Source organism: Pseudopipra pipra, chromosome W (assembly GCF_036250125.1).
Source record: "Pseudopipra pipra isolate bDixPip1 chromosome W, bDixPip1.hap1, whole genome shotgun sequence".
NCBI lineage: Eukaryota > Metazoa > Chordata > Aves > Passeriformes > Pipridae > Pseudopipra > Pseudopipra pipra.
The window spans coordinates 37,364,793-37,384,778 of NC_087580.1; the positions used below are offsets into that span (position 1 = coordinate 37,364,793).

General features: G+C 55.3%; 4 protein-coding genes across 4 annotated transcripts in view; 2 read left to right on the forward strand and 2 right to left on the reverse strand.

The window, feature by feature from the left end:
* The window catches only part of LOC135405492 (zinc finger protein 239-like), a 239,440-nt gene extending 234,529 nt beyond the window's left edge, over positions 1-4,911 (forward strand). The window contains exon 2 of the mRNA XM_064640191.1: positions 4,878-4,911. The gene's annotated coding sequence lies outside the window, so the exon portion shown is untranslated. The remainder of the gene's footprint in view (positions 1-4,877) is intronic.
* LOC135404675 (zinc finger protein 239-like) overlaps positions 1-19,986 on the reverse strand; it is a 386,745-nt gene that overhangs the window by 8,915 nt on the left and 357,844 nt on the right. The gene's annotated exons all lie outside the window — the stretch shown is intronic.
* On the forward strand, positions 3,861-4,855 carry LOC135405023 (gastrula zinc finger protein XlCGF49.1-like). Its single transcript, XM_064639743.1, has 2 exons — positions 3,861-3,875; positions 4,340-4,855. The coding sequence occupies exons 1-2, from the start codon at positions 3,861-3,863 to the stop codon at positions 4,853-4,855; spliced, it is 531 nt and encodes a 176-aa protein (XP_064495813.1).
* LOC135405024 (zinc finger protein 501-like) overlaps positions 14,366-19,986 on the reverse strand; it is a 94,856-nt gene continuing 89,235 nt past the window's right edge. Inside the window, exon 3 of the mRNA XM_064639744.1 lies at positions 14,366-15,473. Within this exon, the coding sequence (XP_064495814.1) occupies positions 14,798-15,473 (676 nt within the window). The 3' untranslated portion in view covers positions 14,366-14,797. The remainder of the gene's footprint in view (positions 15,474-19,986) is intronic.

The following is a 19,986-nucleotide window of genomic DNA, read 5'->3' on the forward strand; positions in this document are numbered from 1 at the left end:
GGTGTCCCAGGACAAAGTGGCCCAGCTCCAGGAGAGATCTGGGGAGCAGTGAGGAGGTACTGGTCTGTCCTGGTCTGTCCTGGTCTGTCCTGGTCTGTCCTGGTCTGTACCCCCAATCCCCAAAGCCCCTCCCCAGCTCCCCCAGGACCCTCTCGGACCCCAAAGCCCCCCAGGCCCCCTTCAGGCCCCCGACTTTGTCCTGCTGCCCCTTGAGCATCTCCAGCTCCTGCAGAACCAGGCATTTCTTTGCTCCCCACAGGGTCTTTCCCACACCCAGAATGGAATCTGGAGGCAGCAGGATGTGCACAGGGCTCCCATTTCCTACAGTGCAAAGGGGCTGCAGGGAATGATTCCCCTGCTCTTGCAAATCTGCCAAAACCTGCAGGGGCACAGAAGTGGGAGCTTCAGGAATTTGCTGGCCTTGGGAGTAGAGCTCACAGGGTATTGGGAGAAACATATCCCTCAAATACAATCTCTCTGCATACACAATATCTGTCTGGACAGACAGATAAAGCAATAATCAGATATATTCTGTATCATATCTATGGCACATATTCTATAGAATCCATCCTTAGGTGTTGTATGATATATCTATAAGATATTACAAATAATAAGCAATAACAAGGCAAGTGTCCTCCTTAGGGACACACACTTCAGAAGGGAACTTGCACTTGACACCCCCCCCTTCAGCTTCGAGCCACCCGGTGCCACAGAGGGGGACAGAGCTCCTGTGGAACATTCTATTCCACTGACACAGAGCAAGGAATAAACCCAAACTATTGCCTGGGTTTGTTCCCTGGGGGTCTCTGCAGCAGCAAGCACAGCCCCACACTGACTGCTCTGGGCTGTGCAGGCATTTGTGGTTCTGCCTGTCTCACACACACACAAAACAGTCTGGTTAGTGCTGCCCTCAGGAAACCCCCCCAACCTTGGTCCAGCTAAAACCGTGGAATTTGTCTTTGTTTCCCTTGGGTTCAGGGTCAGGCTGTGCCTGTGTCCAGCCCAGAGGTTCAGAAAAGCATTTCTCCTCTCCCACTGCAATCTGCTGCTGCAGACAGGACCCAGGCACTGGTGGCACTGGGAGTGAACAGCAGAGTGTTTCCAGGGGCTCTCTGAAGGAACACAAGTGTCCAAAGAAACCAGCAGAAGTGTCCACAGAAGTCCCAGTCTTTCATCCCTGAATGAGCTTGTTCAGCCCAGGAAAAACTGTCTGAGTTTTATTTCCATGGAAGGAGGTTTTTCCCACTTTAACATCAGTTTAGTTCCAAACCAGTTTCTTCATTTCCTCCTCCCACTTTCCCTGAAGGACACTGACAGGGGCCATGGACACTGACAGGGATCACAGTTTGTCCCTTGGCCGTACAGCTCCTGTTGTTTGGCAGCACAGGAGAGGTTAATTAGAGCCCAGGCTCCAATCCCAGAGCACCCATTGGATCAGCACTTGGGGATACAAACTGACCTTGGGCTCAGGATGCAGCTGTGAGCAGAGATTTCCCTGCAAAGTCTGCAGTGAGTCAAGCTCTGGAGAGTAGATTGTGTCCCATGGATGGGATTGCAGAGGCTCCCTCAGGTCCCCAGGATGAATCATCACTCTCTGCAAGTCCCTGCCAGGAGGTTGGAGCCAGGTGGGGGTGGGGCTGTTGTGCCAGGAAGCAGCAGTAGGACAAGAGGGCTGGGTCTTGAGCTGTGCCAGGGGAGGTTTAGGTTGGATATTAGGAAGCAATTTTTTGCTCCCGAGAGAGTAATCAGGCCTTGGAATGGTCTGGGCAGGGAGGGGGTGGAGTCAGCGTCCCTGGAGGTGTTGAAGGTGAGAGTGGATGTGGCCTCAGTGCCATGGTCTGGGAAGCACAGCGGGGTTGGATCCAGGGTTGGACTTGATGATCTCGGAGGTCTTTTCCAACGTGACTGATTCTGTGATTCTGTGATTCCCATTCCTATGGCAGCACATGCTTGAGGCTCTATCCCCAGGGTGATAGAGATGTCTGTCCATATCTATCTCCAAGGTTAGTCTGTAAATGTGTGGTGTTAGAAAAGCAGGCTGAGTTCTGGGCTGGTTGTAGGAGGAGAAGGAAGCCCAGAGGCCAGTGCAAGCAGGCAGCCCTGAGCTTGCACCTGATGTCCCCTCCCTGCAGGTTCCTGTCCTTGAGCCCAGGCCCTGAGGTGAGGCTGAGAAGTGGCGCGGAGGTGAGCCCAGAGCTGTCCCTGAGGTGAGGCTGAGAATAAGTGCAAGGCAGAGGTGCTGCTGAGGAAGGAGAGCCCCGTGGTGGGGAAGAGGGCAAAGCTGTGGATGCCCATCCCCGAGAAGGTGCTGTGTCCATCCCCTGTGTGCCAGGTGAGCTGGGGCTTTGCTGCAGAGCTGCGGGCGCTGATTTGAGCGTCTCCAAGTGCTGAGATGGTGGGCACCCAGGAACACAAACTGTGCCTGGCCACGGAGCCTGCAAGGAGGAGCAGAGACAGCCCTGGCAGTGTGGGGGGCCAGGTTGTCCCTGTGCCTTCCCCTGCAGGCCCTGGCTGTCCCTGCTGGGCCCCTGTCCATCCCCATCAGGTCCCTGCCCGTCCCCCCCAGGCTGAGCTCCCCCCAGGAAGTGCCGTGGAGCTGAAGCTGCTGCCATCCCCCCCCTGCAGCCGCTGCCCCAGCCAAGGGAGCAGCAAAGGCAGGGCCAGGAGCAGAGGCAGCAGCAGGGGAGCCCTGGGGGGGCCGGGAAGGTCTTGTGTGGGTCAGGAAAGAGGCGCTGGGCACGAGGCCGGGGCTGTGCTGAGCAGGCCCAGCCCTCACATCCCCCCAGCCAACGCCGGCTGCCCGGGGGGCTTGGGAGGGACCCCCAGCCCGTGTGCCCCACACTGAGCTGGCAGAGAGAGAGCCAAGGGACAGGGCCACGGGCAGGGCCACGGGTGAGGGACAGGCAGGGCCATTGCAGGGCCACGGTGAGGGCACAGCCTGTGGCAGCAGAGCTGCCCAGGGCCGGGGGCAGCCGGGGGTGTTGGTACCAGGCAGTGCTGGGGTTGAGCAGAGCACGAGGCCTCTTGCAGAGCCCTGGAGCAACCTCCCACTTGCCAGCCCTGCTCTCGTGGGGTGACACTGTCCCCTCCCTACAGGACACTCTCCCCAAAATCTTCGTAGGGGCCTTTTTTTGCGTATATTCCTGGTTGCTGATTGATTCTGGGGACCTGAGGGAGCCTCTGCAATCCCATCCCTGGGGCACAATCTCCTCTGCAGAGCTTGACTCAGTGCAGACTTTGCAGGGAAATCTGTGCTGGCAGCCCAAATATGTCACGACCTCCTCGCCCTCCCCCCAGGATATTTGGACAAGTTCCCCCTTCCAGGGCACCTGCGGGATGGGGGGGTGATTGTTCTCCTGCTGTTGCTGTTGCTGCTCCACCCCTGTCCCTGCCCTTCCTGCTGCTGTCGGGTGAGCGGAGCGGCCACGATGGGAAAGGGGCGAGAGAAGTGAAAACAGCGGGTGGGACCCCCAAAGGGAGCGTGAGGGGCGGTGGGTCACCCCCAAAGGGAACTGGGGGGAGCTGGGGTTTGGGGGGTGGGTGGGAAAGGGGTGGGAGAGGGGGGCTATGGGGAGGGAGAGGGGGCTAATCTTCGTATTTTGGAGTATTTTTCATCTGAATTTCAGCTTTGTGCGGTTTGGGGGGATGAGGATCTTCTTACTATTTCTGAGGGATTTTTTTGCCTGCATCTGGGTGGTTTGGGCTTTTCTGGGCTGAACCTTGGTGTTTTGGAGGTTTTTATGGTCACAGGATGCCGGGTGAGTTCTAGAGATGGACTTGGGCAGGAGGAACACCCAAGCCAATACAGTCTGCCGTTGTTTTCCCCCCATCAGGATTTGTCCTTCCCAGAGCTTGGGCGGATGGAGGAGGAGGCTGTGAGGAAGAGGAAGATGCCTTGGGCCCCCCAGGCAGGTGAGGAGGAAGTCAGTGTCCCTTTGGGCGGGTGTTGTGCTGGCTCTGTCAGCCGAGCATGGCCCCGGCTGCAGGACAACCCCGCTGGCGCCGCCGTCCTGCCGGGGCCGGAGTTGGGGGGATGTCCTTGGCCTTCCCTGTGGGCCGGAGGCAAATCCCCTGCCTGTCCTTCTTGCTTCCTGCCCCAGGCCCCGAGCTGAGGACGGAGAGCCCGGAGGACAAATCCCCCCGTGAGACCCTGGTGGGAGAGGCCGTTTTGAAGGGCTCCACGGCGCAGGAAGGCAGCGGGGAGGAAAAGGGCTGGAGATCCCCCCGCAGGAGGGGCTCCAAAGCCATCCCAGGGTGCTCTGAGGAGGAAAGAACCAGCCTGTGCCGGGAAGGCGGCCGGAGCTTGAGGCAGAGCTCTGACCTGGTGGTCCCTGAGCAGCCTCCCAGCAGGGAAAAGCCCTTCAGGTGCTTGGAATGTGGGAAGAGCTTCAGGAAGAGCACCGACCTCCTCAAGCACCAGCACATCCACACTGGGGAACGGCCCTATACATGTGGGAATTGTGGGAAGAACTTCAGTGACCGGTCCACCCTCCACACCCACCGTCGCATCCACACTGGGGAACGGCCCTACACATGTGGGGAATGTGGGAAGAGCTTCAGCCTGAACACCACCCTCCGCACCCACCAGCTCATCCACACTGGGGAACGACCTTACAAGTGCTCGGAATGTGGGAAGAGGTTTCAGCGCAGCTCCAGTGTCCTCCTGCATGAGCGGACGCACACGGATGAGAGGCCCTTCCGCTGCACCGACTGCGGGAAGGGCTTCAACCGGAACTCCAACCTCGTCGCCCACTGGCGCATCCACACCGGGGAGAGGCCCTACAAGTGTGGGGAGTGTGGGAAGAGCTTCACCCAGAGTTCCAATTGGACCAAACACCAACGGACCCACCAGTGAGGGAAGCTGCTTCCACCCGAAGTGTTTGGCTGCTGCTTCCACCCCGAATGAACCCCCTGATAGTGAGGCATCCCCTGGAGTCCAGTGACTATCAGTCCATCCCTTTGGACCAGAATGGGCCACCAGTCCCCTTTCACAGGGGCAGCTTCTTCAAACAGAACCCTTTTTGGAGGGGTGTGTGTGCAGATTCCTGCCTTGGCTGGGAACCCCCAAGGTCACTCCTGGAAGCTGAGAGCAGAGATCTCCCCCCGAGCGTTGGTCTGGGGTAGTTCCATCCATCTCTAATTAAGAATTATTGCTTTTGTGCCAGCTTGAGTAGAATTGCTTCAACAATTACTTTAGTGTAGAGCACTGTCCTATCTTATCCTCTACTCCTGGTAGTTTTAGTGTGTATATTGTGCACTATTTGTGATGAAGATCTTTTCTGATCATTTGTATCTCTAAATAAATTTCTTTCTATCAATAGATCTGATTTACCATCATTAAAACCTGGGGGACCAAAGTGATTCAGTCACACCTCTGTAATTCCTCTAATCTGAAACTGTTGCCATGATCCAAGGCTTAGATTGGATCCAGCAGCCACCAGCACCCCACAGGAAGTTGGAAGCTCAAGGCCTACCCCCCCCATTTCCTAGCTCCCTTGTGCCCAAAGACCCCCATGGGACTGTGGGACCTGCCAGACTATCCCTCCTTTTCCACCCTTTTCCCTATTCCTCCCACTTTCCCATTGTCCCCTCAATCCCCCATTTCCCCCCTGAACTCTTTTTGGGTCCCAATCCCCACTTTTTGCCCCCTCTCCTGTGGGCACTGAAGGAGAAAATGAGGCTGCACACACAGAGTTCCATTGCAGGACTTGTCCACCCATCTTTCCAGCGTCCTCCTTTCATTGGGGTTCCTTTGGAAACAGCATCTGGAGTTTGTCTTTTAGTCCACTGGAATTCCCAGCATGGCCCCAAAGCAGTGCCCTGATCCCACACATTCCCCTCCCCTCATGTGCTGGCTGTGTTCAGCCACCAGACAAAAACACAGGCTGCCATGCAGAGCGTTCCAAGTGGTTTCCACTTTGGCAAACAGCACTCTCTGGATGGAAAACACCAGTCAAGGCCAAAACACTCCTGGTTGATCCTGATTAACTGAATGCAGCTGCTGCTGCCTTAACTTGTTCCCACAGAAATTCTCAGGGTTCCTTTGCTTCCAGGAGGCCCCACATGTCCCAATGGCCCCTGGATTCCATGAGCTTCCCCAGTCTCCAAAGGTTCCTTTAGGTCCATGATGCCCTGCAGACCCCAAATGCCCTTTGGATTCTCAGAGATTTCTCACTGTCCCAGGGTCCCTTGTGTTTCAGAAGGAGCTGCAGTGGGACAGTGGCCCCTTGGTTCTGTGAGCTCTGCAGTGTTCCAGGAATCCTTGGGTTCCAGGAGAGCCTGCAGTTTCACAAGGAGCACTTGAATGCAGGAGGTTCTGCAGGGTCCCAATGGCCCCTGGATTCTGGGAGGTTCAGAAATATCTCAGGGCTGAGAAAACTGGGATTGTTCAGGCAGGAGAAGAGCAGGCTCTGGGGTGATCTAATTGTGGTCTTCCAGTGCCTGAAGGGAGCCAACAAGAAAGATGGAGAGAGAGTATGGGCAAGGGCCTGGACTGACAGGAGAAGGGGCAGTGGCTTCACATGGATCGAGGGAAGCGTTGGAGGAGATAGTAGGAAGGAATTCTTTCTTATGAGAGTATTGAGATGATCTTGAAGGCCCATCCCAAGCCAAAGCATTCCATGATTGTGGGGCTGGTGGGTGAGGTGGTGGTTGGAGCCGTCTGGGGCACAGGGACCCAAAATGAGGGAGTTTTCCATTGTGGGGGAAGGAAGGAGGGGCAGCAGAACTGAGCCCTTGGACACCTGGCAGGCAGGCTTTGGCTGATAGCTGCTGATGGGGAGCTGAGTGAAACCCCACAATGCAGGAGGAAATGGTCAGTGACCTGCTCTGCCAGTGAGACCCCCCCAAGTGCCTGGGCCCACATGGGATGCAGCCAAGAGTCCTGAGGGAGCTGGAGAAAGAGCTGGCCAAGCCACTCTCACTCATTCCCCAGCAGTGCTGCACAACTGCACAAGTCCCAGCTGACTGGCAACAAGCACATGGGATGCCCATGCACAGGAAGGGCCAAAAGGAGCATCTGGGCAACTCCTGGCCTGTCCCATTGACCTCAGGACCAGGGAAGTCCATGCAGCAGATCCTCCTCAGTGCCATCCCATGGCACGGGCAGGACAACCAGGGGATCAGGCCCAGCCAGCGTGGGGTTGGGAAAGGCAGGTCCTGCCTGACCAACCTCATCTCCTTCTCTGACAAAGGACCCGCTCAGCAGCTGAGGGAAAGGCTGGGGATGTGTCTCTGTGGAATTCCAGAAAGCCTTTGGCACCATCTCCCCCAGCATCTCCTGCACAAACTGGCTGCTCATGGCTTGCCCGGGGAACTGTTTGCTGGGTGACAAAGTGTCTGATGGCCCAGGGAGTGGTGGGGAATGGAAGGAAATCCAGGTGGGGCTGGTCACTAGTGGGGTTCCCAAGGGCTCAGGGTTGGGGCTGCTCCTGTTTAACATCATTCTTGATGATCTGGGCCAGGGGATCAAGTGCCCCCTCAGGAAATTCATGGACAACACCAAGTTGGGTGTGAGTGTGGATGTGCTGGAGGGCAGGAAGGCTCTGCAGAGGGATCTGGACAGGCTGGACCAATAAGGCCAAGTGTCAGGGCCTGCCCTTGGGTCCCAACAACCCCCTGGAACGCTCCAGGCTGGGGGCAGAGGGGCTGGAGAGCTGCTCAGCAGGAAGGGACTTGGGGGTGCTGCTTGACAGGGGCTGGATATGAGGCAGAGTGTGTCCAGGGGGGCAAGAAGGCCAAGGGCATTGTGGCCTTTGTGGAGAAGAGTGTGGCCAGCAGGAGCAGAGAACTGATTGCCCCTCTGTGCTGGGCACTGGGGAGGCCCCACCTGGAGCGCTGTGTCCAGTTCTGGCCCCTCAGTGCCAAAAGGCCCTTGAGGGGCTGGAGCGTGTCCAGAGAAGGGACCGGAGCTGGGGAAGGCTCTGGAAAACATGTCTGCTGAGGGACGGCTGAGGGAACTGGGCTTGTTGAGTCTGGAGAAGGGGAGGCTCAGGGGGGACTCATTGCTCTCTGCAATGACCTGAAAGGAGGTTTTTAGTGGAGTTGGGGTTGAGCTCTTCTGCCAAGGCTATAGTGAAAGGCTGTGAGGGAATGGCCTTAAACTTCTTTGGGCAAGGTTCATATTAGATATTAAAGAAACCTTTTTCCACTGAGAGAGTGTTCAGGCATTGGAACAAGTAGCCCAGGGAGGTGGTGCAGTCTCTGGAAGTGTTCAGGTGTGTGGTGGGTTGACTTTGGCTGGACACCAGGTGCCCTCCCAGCTGCTCTATCACTCCCCTTCCCAGCAGGACAGGGGAGAGAGTAAGGTGGGAAAAAAAAACAACTGGTGGGTCGAGATAAGGCAGTTTATTTAAAGCAAAAGACAGTAGGGTTTGTTCTCTGATTCCCATGATCAGCCATGGTCGGCCACTCCCGAGGAGCAGGGCTTGGGTCCGCGGGACGGTTCCTCAGCAGGCAGCCATCAGACAATGAATGCCCCCCTCCTGCTCCCTGCCTCAGCTTTTAGAGCTGAGCTGACCTCCCATGGTCTGCAATGTCCCTTGGGTCAGTTGGGCTCAGCTGGCCTACTTGGGTCCCCTGCCAGGCTCTTGCCCTCAGCTAAGGAAGGAATGTCCCAGTGTTGGTGCTGTGCTCAGCAGTGGCCAAAACACTGGGGTGTTCTCAACCCCCTTCCAGCTGCCAATGCCAAGCCCAGCCCTGGGAGGGCTGCTGTGGGGAACTGAACTGCAGCTCAGCCAGACCCAACCCAAATATCTATGGCACATATTCTATAGAATCCATCCTTAGGTGTTGTATGATAGATCTGTAAGATATTACAAATAAGAAGCAACAATAAGGCAAGTGTCCTCCTTAGGGACACCCCCCCCAAACTCCTGCCTGGGTTTGTTCCCTGGGGGTCTCTGCAGCAGCAAGCACAGCCCCACACTGACTGCTCTGGGCTGTGCAGGCATTTGTGGTTCTGCCTGTCTCACACACCCCCCCAACCTTGGGATGGATCTGGATGTCACTGGATGTGATGTCACAGGGGAGATGTGATGACATATTATGGTTGTGACATTGGTAGATGTGATGTCACAGAAAGGATGTGATGTCACAGGGGAACTCTGCAATGTCATTTGGGAAATGTGATGTCTCAGGAAGAATGTGATGTCATATGATGGGTGTCAAATCATAGGAGAGCTGTGATGTCACAGGGGAGCATGTCACGTCACAGGGATGATAGGATATCACAAGAGAGATGTGATATCATATGAAGGATGTGACATCATAGGGGAGATGTGATGTCATAGAAAGGTTATGATGTCATAGGGGAACTGTGATGTCACGGGGAGGATGTGATGTCACAGGGGAGGACCTGACATCACAAGCATGATATGATATCACAGTAGAGGTTTGATGTCACAGGGGAGGTGTGATGTCATAGGGGAGATGTGATGTCATATTATAGTTGTGATGTCACAAGGATGGATGTGATGTCAGGAGGAGGTGTGATGTCACAGGGAGGACATGATGTCACAGGAAGGATGTGATGTCACAGGAAGGATGTGATGTCATGGGGAGGACGTGCATTCACAGGGATTCTATGATATCACAGAAAAGATGTGATGTCATATGATGGACATGATGTCATATGGGAGATTTGATGTCAAAGAAAAATGTGATGTCATAGGGGAGCTGTGATGTCACAGGGGCAATGTGATGTCACGGGCTGTCACAGGGCCGGTGTGATGTCAGAGGGATGACATGATATCACTGGAGAGATGTGATGTCATATGATGGATGTAACATCATAAAGGAGCCTTGATGTCACAACAAGGATATGATGTCACAGGGGAGGTGTGATGTCACAGGGAGGGGATGATGTCACTGGGCAACTGTGATATCATGGGGAGGTGTGATGTTATAGGGGAGATGTGATGTCACAGGGGAGGATGTTATGTCACAGGGATTATTTGATACCATATGATGGATGTGATGTCATAGGGGAAATGTGATGTCACAGGGTGGATGTGTTATCATAGGGAGCTGTGATGTCACAGGGACGATGTGAGGTCACAGGGGAGCACGTGACATCACAGTGATATGATATCACAGGATATATGTGATATCATGTGATGGATGTGATATCATAGGACAGATGTGATGTCACAGGGAGGTGTGTTGTCACAGGAACGTGTGATGTCAGAAGGGAGGATGTGATGTCACAGGGATAATATGTTATCACATGAGAGATGTGATGTCATATGATGCATGTGACATCACAGGGGAGCTGTGATATCACACGAAAAATGTGATGTCACAGGACCGATATGATGTCATAGGGGAGATGTGGATGTCACAGGACGGATGTGATGTCACAGGGAGGATGTTATGTCACAGGGGAGCTGTGATGTCACAAGGGAGGACATGACATGACAGGGATGATCTGATATCACAAGGGAGATGTGATGTCTTATGATGGATGTGACGCCATAGGGAAGATGTGATGTCTCAGGAAGGACATAATGTCACAGAGCAGGTGTGATATCATGGGGAGGATGTGATGTCACAGGAAAGATCTGATGTCACAGAGGAGCTGTGATTGTAACCGTTCGCTTGGATACATGTCCGGAATAAAGACAAGTGCCAGAAATACTCAAACACACAAAATATCCTTTATTACAGTGAGAATAATAATAATAGTAATAAACTTAGCAAGAGGAATTAAAAACTAAAAAAGGATACAAACTAACTACCTTATCGGGTGGCATTAAAACAAATACTACGAACAGCATTTAATACAGTATTAACTAGTGAAAAGGGATACCAAAAAAGGATCTTAACACATTATTATGGATAACACGATATTGGTTAATAAAAAGGGAAACTAAAGGAAAAATACTATAAACATAAAAGGGGAATTAAAGGAACACTAAAAGGATATTAAAAAGTTTGTTCTCTCAGTTGCTTCCTATCAATAAACTGTGCTTACCCACACAGACAGGCCAGGGCTGCCAGGATCTGCAGCAGCTGGTTGGTGCCCGTGCTTAGCGGGCGTCCCTGTGGAACAACACAGTCTCCATGGCAGGATGAGGATCGCTCACCCCAGCAGTCCTGACACCCCATTTTATCAGCTCTACATTGCACCACGTAGGGCCAGTACACAGTATAAGGTGATGCCTGAGTTGCAGCCAAACCCTGCCTGTTCATCACCTGATAGCAACAGTCTGTGCATGCCCTGCTGTAGGGCAAGGGGCCAGCGACCCCTGCCCACAGAATCTTCCTCCCATCATCATCTTTCTCACCCCTATATATGACCTCTACCATTGTGTTTCAAGGGTAGATGTATCTATCTTGCAATATGTAGCAAAACCAAGGAAGAACTCAGCTCTGATAATAGGGGATATCAAGCTGACTTGCTAAAAAGCACAATGGACCTTACAATTAGCTTTTGCCATAAGTTACATTGTACCATACTCTAGCTGGTTTCACATCCTAATATGATTTCTTTCTCACGCCTCTATGCTCCATTGATCATCTAATTCAAAAGTAACCCCCTTACACCCACCAAGTGCATCCGTGCCTTGAGCAACGTGAATCCCACGGGTGCACTTCCCTTTCCTTGAAGCGGGAATAACCCAGACTGTGTTCCCAACATGTTTTTAATGTGCACTACAGGAACTTTATCCCTTTCTACGGCATGTGAAAACTTGGATTGGACAGGGCCAGCCCGATTGGCACATCCCCCAGTTTTGAGTGACCAGGTGGCCTTTCCTAAATGTGTATCCCAATGTCTGCATGTCCCAGCACCCACTGCATCATTCCATCTTTCCCGAGGCTGGTGCATGGCAGGTGTGCTGGTTTTAGCACCAGCAGGAAATTAAAATTCAGATAAGTCACTCCCCTTCCCACGGCCCTTTTGGTGAGGGAGGGACAAAAACTGAGAGACTCTGGGTGGAGATAACAATTCACTAAAAACACAGAGCAATGGAATAAGACACAGTCAGAACAGCAATGTCACCAGCAAAAGTATCCAGAAAGAGAAGGTGCTTCACCCTCAAAAGGGGGTCACCACCAGGCACACAGACAAGATGCCGGGTGCTCCCCGTGCGACGTGTCCGCACAGTGCCCCCGAACAAAGGCAATGCAGTGGGGGAGCTCCCAAGGGTAATGTGTCCAACCCCTCAGCCCAACAACAAGGAGAACCAAGGACAAGCCAAGCCCCGGGAGCTGGGTCGTCCCGGCCGTGTGGCGCAGCTGCTCCCTGGGCTCAGTCCCGCGCTGGCTCCTCTCTTCTCCTCCCAACCCGACGGCTGAGGGGGCTGAGGCTGCCCCCCAACTGCCCTGTCCTGCTCAGGGCTTTGTTTCAGCACCACGGCCCAGCGTGGTTTCCCCTTTCAGCACCAAAGGTCCATCGTCCCAATCCAGGGCAAACATGACGGGGCAGCGTCGGGGATGGGGAGTGCAGGAGTGATGCTGACAGTCCCTGCCCTGCAGAGAGCGGGGCAGGATGGAGCAGTTCTGGTGCAGAGCCCCGGCTTTTCCTGCTGAAAGCACAGCCCTAGGGATGGCATGGATGGTACAGGATAAATAACTTGGCCACACCCACAAAGAGCTAAACTGCCCCTCCTGCTCTCTAACCAGGACAGTGTGGTGACTGACCGCAGCAATGGGAATGTGTGATGGTTGTCATGGTAACTGACAGTAGCAATGGGAATGTATGATGGTTGCTATGGTAACATTGTAGCAACGTGAATGTATGATGGTTGCCATGGTAACTGACACTAGCAATGGGAATGTATGATTGCTGCCATGGTAACTGACTGCAGCAATAAGAATTTACGATGTTTGCCATGGTAACTGACTGTAGCAATGGGAATGTAGGATGGTTGCCATGGTAACTGAACATAGCAATCGGAATGTATGATGGTTGCCATGGTAACTGACCGTAGCAAAGGAAAGTATGATGGTTACCATGGTAACTGACCGTAGCAACACGACTCTATGATGGTTTCCATGGTAACTGACAATAGCAATGGGAATGTGTGGTGGTTGCCATAGTAACTGACCATGGCAATGAGAATGTATGATGGTTGCCATGGTAACTGATCAGAGCAGTGGGAAGTATGATGGCTACCATGGTAACTGACTGTAGCAATGGAAAAGTATGATGGTTGCCATGGTAACTGACTGTAGCAATGTGACTGTATGATGGTTGCCATGGTAACTGACTGTAGGAATGGGTCTGTATGATGGTTGCCATGGTAACTGACCATGGCAACGGGGATGTATGATGGTTGCCATGGTAACTGACCATTGCAACAGGACTGTATGACAGTTGCCATGGTAACTGAACATAGCAATGGGAATGTATGACGGTTGCCATGGTAACTGAACGTAGCAACATGACTGTATGATGGTTTCCATGGTAACTGACCATTGCAATGTGAATGTATGATGGTTTTTAAGAAGCACTAGGCCCTGCTTGACACGACTTTGGAGGTTGCAAACTGTGCGAAAGCTCTGTGTTTATACTTACAAACTCTGTGAAACTATGCAATGTTTATACTTGTTAGCTATGTGTTTATAGTCGTAGGTATGAGAAAATCCTGTGTTTATAGTTGAAAGTTTTGGGAAAACTGGAGATAAAGGAACACCTGCAAGATCTCGGAAAGTCCCTAAGGGTGGATCAACAGGAGGGACTTTGGGTGGCCCTATGATGTCAGGCTGCATGGACAGAGCACCAGAACCAATGAACCGAAGGCGTGGTACGCGTGCACAGACTGAGCTATCCAACCACCTTGCTGTAAGCACGTACCCGGAAAAAACTAAACTGTAAAAAAGTTAACTCATTTAAATAATACATTGAACATCGCCTGATCATATTGATTGTCTGCGTGTGTTCCGGAACTCCTGCCGGCCAGAACCCCAGGCGCTGTTTCCAAAGGAACCCCAATGAAAGGGGGACGCCGGAAAGATGGGCGGACAAGTCCTGAAATGGAACTCTGTGTGTGCAGCCTCATTTTCTCCTTCAGTGCCCACAGGAGAGGGGGCAAAGAAGTGAGGGTTGGGACCCAAAAACTGTTTTGAGGGGAAAATGAGGATTAAGGGGATAATGGGAAAATGGGAGGAACAGGGAAAGGGTGGAAAAGGGGAGGTGGTCTCGTGGGTCGAATGGTCTCATGGGCACAAAGGGGTTGGGAAAGGGAGGTGGCCCCCCTGAGCTCCCAACATACTGTGGAGTGCTTGGATTATGCCAACACTTTCAGTTTAAAGGAATTACAGAGGTATGACTGAATCATTTTTGTACTCCAGGTTTTAATGATGGCAAATCAGATCTATTGAGAGAAATCAATTATTTAGGGTTATAAGTAATCAGACAAAAGATCTTCATCAGAATTATTTACTGCACAATACAAACACTAAAACTACCAGGAGTACAGGATAAGATAGGACAGTGCTCTACACTAAAGCAATCGTTGAAGAAATTCTACTCAAGCTGGCACAAAAGCAAGAATTCTTAATTAGAGATGGATGGAACTCCCCCAGACCAACGCTGGTGGGGAGATCTCTGCTCTCAGCCTCAAGAAGTGACCTTGGGGGGTCCCCAGCCAAGGCAGGAATCTCCACACACCCCCCAAGAAGGGTTCTGTTGGAAGAAGCTGCCCCTGGGAAAGGGGACTGGCCCTTTGTGGTCGAAAGGGATGGACTGACAGTCACTGGACTCCAGGGGTTGCCTCAACCATCAGGGGCTTCATTCGGGGTGGAAGCAGCGGCCGAAGCTCTTCCTTCACGTGGGGCACTGGTAGGGCTTCCCTTACTGGTGGGTCCTTAGGTGGTAGGTCAAGCCAAACCTCTGGGCAAAGCTCTTCCCACACTCCCCACACTTGTAGGGCCTCTCCCCAGTGTGGATGCGCCGGTGCCTGACAAGGTGGGAGTTCCGGTTGAAGCCCTTCCCGCAGTAGGTGCAGTGGAAGGGCCTCTCATCCGTGTGCGTCCGCTCATGCCTGAGGAGACTTGAGCTGGTCTGAAATCTCTTCCCACACTCCCCACACTTGTAGGGCCTCTCTCCAGTGTGGATGTGTCGGTGGGTGACAAGGGTGGAGTTCCGGTTGAAGCCCTTCCCGCAGTAGGTGCAGTGGAAGGCCCACTCCCCTGTGTGTGTTGCCTTGTGCTTCAGGAGATCTGAGCTGGTCTGAAACCCCTTCCCACATTCCCCACACGTGTAGGGCCGTTCCCCAGTGTGGATGTGCTGGTGGGTGAAGAGGTGGGAACTCCGGTTGAAGCTCTTCCCACATTCTCCACACGTGTAGGGCTGTTCCCCAGTGTGGATGCGCTTGTGTCGGATCAGGTTGGAGCTGGTCCTGAAGCTCTTCCCACATTCCCCACACGGGTAAGGCCGTTCCCCAGTGTGGATGTGCTGGTGGGTGAGGAGGTGAGAGCTCCAACTGAAGCTCTTCCCACATTCCAAGCACTTGAAGGGCTTCTCCATGCTGGGAGCCTGCTCAGGGACCACCAGTTCAGAGCTCTGGTTCAAGCTCCGTCCGCCTTCCCGGCACAGGCTGGGTCTTTCCTCCTCAGAGCACCCTGGGATGGCTTTGGAGCCCCTCCTGAGGGGGGATCTCCGGCCCTTTCCCTCCCCGCTGCCTTCCTGCGCCGGGGAGCCCTTCAAAACGGCCTCTCCCACCAGGGTCTCACGGGGGGATTTGTCCTCCGGGCTCTCCGTCCTCAGCTCGGGGTCTGGGGCAGGAAGCAAGAAGGACAGGCAGGGGATTTGCCTCCGGCCCACAGGGAAGGCCAAGGACATCCCCCCAACTCCGGCCCCGGCAGGACGGCGGCGCCAGTGGGGTTGTCCTGCAGCCGGGGCCATGCTCGGCTGACAGAGCCAGCACAACACCCGCCCAAAGGGACACTGACTTCCTCCTCACCTGCCTGGGGGGCCCAAGGCATCTTCCTCTTCCTCGCAGCCTCCTCCTCCATCCGCCCAAGCTTTGGGAAGGACAAATCCTGATGGGGGGGAAAACAAGGGCTGAGCGCGTTGCCTCGGGGGTTCCTCCTGCCCAAGTCCATCTCTAGAGCTCATTGGGCATCCTATGTCCATAAAAAGCTCCAAAACACCAAGATTCAGCCCAGAAAAACCCAAACCTCTGAGATTCAGGCAAAAACCCTCTCAAAACATTTTTGCCCAAACTGCAAAAACTTGAGATTCTACCAGAAAATACCAGAAAATATGAAGGTTAAGCCAAAGAAATTCTCCCAGGAGTTACACCTCTCTGGTCTGTCCCCTCCGGGGTTGGGAACAGCTTCCCTCTCTGCGATGCTGCAGGTCCCACTCAGGGATGCTGGGAGCGCTGGGGGTCCAAAGGGTCCCTTCTCCTCTGACTCTCGCCTTCGGGATGCCAAGTTCCCAGACATTCCCGCTCTCCAGGTTCTCCACTCTGTTGTCCCAGGGATCCCCCAGCTCCGGCATCTCCCCGCTCCACCCTCCACACTCGGCAGCTCCCGGGCTCCACACCCACCCCCGGCACTCCCAGGGGGGCCCCAAACCCGCTGTGTCCCCCCCGCTGGCACCGGGCTGACAATGGAGCCGGCGGGGCCTGACCCAGCAACACCAACCCCCACCGTGGGGGGGACCTGCAACCCCCCGCCCACCGCTGGGACTCTGCCCCCAGCCCAGCCCAGCACCCCCAGAAAACACCTCCTGCCCACCCCCAAGAGCCCCCAAGGGCACAGCCCTGCACAAGGGTGGCTGTGCTCAAGGAAACCAAACAGCCCCACAGGTGGGGGAACACCAGAGGCTGCTGTGGGGCAATGAGAGCAGGGAGCAGATGGAGCCCCCTGACACGTGGGCGGGTTCTGGGTTCAGCCTGAGAAGGCACAATTTGGCACCAACAGCACGGCCCTGACCGCTGGCTCAGCACAGGGGGCCCGAGCTCCCCCCTCTCCAGGCTCTCCGGGCTCTCGCAGCTCCCCCCTCTCTCCAGCCTCCCCCGCTCTCCAGGGATCAAGGCATGGGGACACAAAGGCACCCCCACAGCAACCCCACTCCCAATCTCCCCCCTCTCCTTAGCACCCCTCTCCCACCCATTTCCAATCAGCCTCCCAAACCCTGACTCCCCCCAGCTCCCTTTGGGGGTGACCCACCACCCCTCATGCTCCCTTTGGGGGTCCCACCCGCTCTTTTCGCTTCTCTCGCCCCTTTCCCATCGTGGCCGCTCCGCTCACCCGACAGCAGCAGGAAGGGCAGGGACAGGGGCGGAGCAGCAACAGCAACAGCAGGAGAACAACCACCCCCTGCCAGCCCGCGGGTGCCTGGGACAGGGGAACTTATCCTGAATATCCTGGAGAAAGCGTGGGGGTCGGGACATACTGGGCTACCAGCACAGATTTCCCTGCAAAGACTGCAGGGAGTCAAGCTCTGGAGAGGAGATTGTGCCCCATGGATGGGATTGCAGAGGCTCCCTCAGGTCCCCAGAATCAATTAGCAACCAGGAATAGACACAAAAAAAGGCCCCTACGAAGATTTAGGGGGGAGTGTCCTGTAGGGAGGGGACAGTGTCACCCGACCAGGGCAGGGCTGGCAAGAGGGAGGCTGCTCCAGGGTTCTGCAAGAGGCCTCGTGCTCTGCTCGGCCCCAGCACTGCCTGGTACCAACACCCCCGGCTGCCCCCGGCCCTGGGCAGCTCTGCTGCCACAGGCTGTGCCCTCACCGTGGCCCTGCAATGGCCCTGCCTGTCCCTCACCCGTGGCCCTGCCCGTGGCCCTGTCCCTTGGCTCTCTCTCTGCCAGCTCAGTGTGGGGCACACGGGCTGGGGGTCCCTCCCAAGCCCCCCGGGCAGCCGGCGTTGGCTGGGGGGATGTGAGGGCTGGGCCTGCTCAGCACAGCCCCGGCCTCGTGCCCAGCGCCTCTTTCCTGACCCACACAAGACCTTCCCGGCCCCCCCAGGGCTCCCCTGCTGCTGCCTCTGCTCCTGGCCCTGCCTTTGCTGCTCCCTTGGCTGGGGCAGCGGCTGCAGGGGGGGGATGGCAGCAGCTTCAGCTCCACGGCACTTCCTGGGGGGAGCTCAGCCCGGGGGGACGGGCAGGGAACTGATGGGGATGGACAGGGGCCCAGCAGGGACGGACAGGGCCTGCAGGGGAAGGCACAGGGACAACCTGGACCCACACACTGCCAGGGCTGTCTCTGCTCCTCCTTGCAGGCTCCGTGGCCAGGCACAGTTTGTGTTCCTGGGTGCCCACCATCTCAGCACTTGGAGACGCTCAAATCAGCGCCCGCAGCTCTGCAGCAAAGCCCCAGCTCACCTGGCACACAGGGGATGGACACAGCACCTGCTCGGGGATGGGCACCTTCGTCTCTTCCCCACCACAGGGCTCTCCTTCCTCAGCAGCACCTCTGCCTTGCACTTATTCTCAGCCTCACCTCAGGGACAGCTCTGGGCTCACCTCCGGGCCACTTCTCAGCCTCACCTCAGGGCCTGGGCTCAAGGACAGGAACCTGCAGGGAGGGGACATCAGGTGCAAGCTCAGGGCTGCCTGCTTGCACTGGCCTCTGGGCTTCCTTCTCCTTCTACAATCATCCCACAACTTAGCCTGCTTTGCTAACACCACACATTTACAGACTAACCTTGGAGATAGATATGGACAGACATCTCTATCACCCTGGGGATAGAGCCTCAAGCATGTGCTGCCATAGGAATGGCAATCAGAGAATCACAGAATCAGCTGGGTTGGAAAAGAGCTCCAAGATCATCAAGTCCAACCCTTGATCCAACCCCGCCGTGCTTCCCAGACCATGGCACTGAGGCCACATCCACTCTCACCTTCAACACCTCCAGGGACGCTGACTCCACCCCCTCCCTGCCCAGCCCATTCCAAGGCCTGATTGCAAAGGAAAATTGCTTCCTAATATCCAACCTAAACCTCCCCTGGCACAGCTCAAGACCCAGCCCTCTTGTCCTACTGCTGCTTCCTGGCACAACAGCCCCACCCCCACCTGGCTCCAACCTCCTGGCAGGGACTTGCAGACAGTCAGGAGGTCTCCCCTGAGCCTCCTCTTCTCCAGCCTCAACACCCCCAGCTCCCTCAGCCTCTCCTCACACCACTTGTGCTCCAAAGCCCTCCTGCCTTCCAGCACATCAACACACCCCCAGCTTGGTGTCACCTGCACATTTGCTGATGAAATGCCTGGTTCTGCAGCAGTTGCAGATGCTCAAGGGGCAGCAGGACCAAGTCAGGGGCCTGGGGGGCTTTGGGGTCTGGGAGGGTCCTGGGGGAGCTGGGGAGGGGCTTTGGGGATTGGGGGTACAGACCAGTACTGACCAGTACAGACCAGGACAGACCAGTACCTCCTCACTGCTTCCCAGATCTCTCCTGGAGCTGGGCCACATTGTCATGGGACACCTGAGACCCCCCAGTGCCCTCCCAGTACAGCCCAGTGCCCCCAGTACAGCCCACTGTGTTCCTGTCCCAGGGTGCCGGGTGATCCCTTTTGGGGGGGGGGGGGTTGGAAGTGATTTGAGGGGGGGCTGGGAAAGATTTGGGGGGTCTGGGGGGAGTTGGATGGGGATTTGCAGGGTTTTGGGTGGCTTTGGTTGCATTTGTGGGAGTTAAAAGGGTCTTGGGGGCATTGGGAGGTCGGAGTTATCTGGGGGGGAGGGGATTAAAAGGAAAAATGGGGGGGTTGGGGGACATTTCGGGGGGGTTAATAGGGCCTAGAGGGGGAGAGGAGGGGCTTCCCTATGAGCAGATGAGTCCTGAGACCCCCCTCGTGTCCCCAAGACCCTTTTGGTGTCCCCAATTTCCCCCTTGACACCCCCAATTCCACTGTCCCCAACCCCCCCCCCCACTGTCCTCAAACCTCATCCCTAATGTCCCCAACCCTCCATCTCACCCCAGGAGACCCCCTTGGACCCTCTGACCCCAAAAACGCCCCCCCCACACATGCTCACAGAAAGGCCAAGGGCACCTGGGGACAACCTGGGGACAGTTAAGGGGATTTGGGGGGCA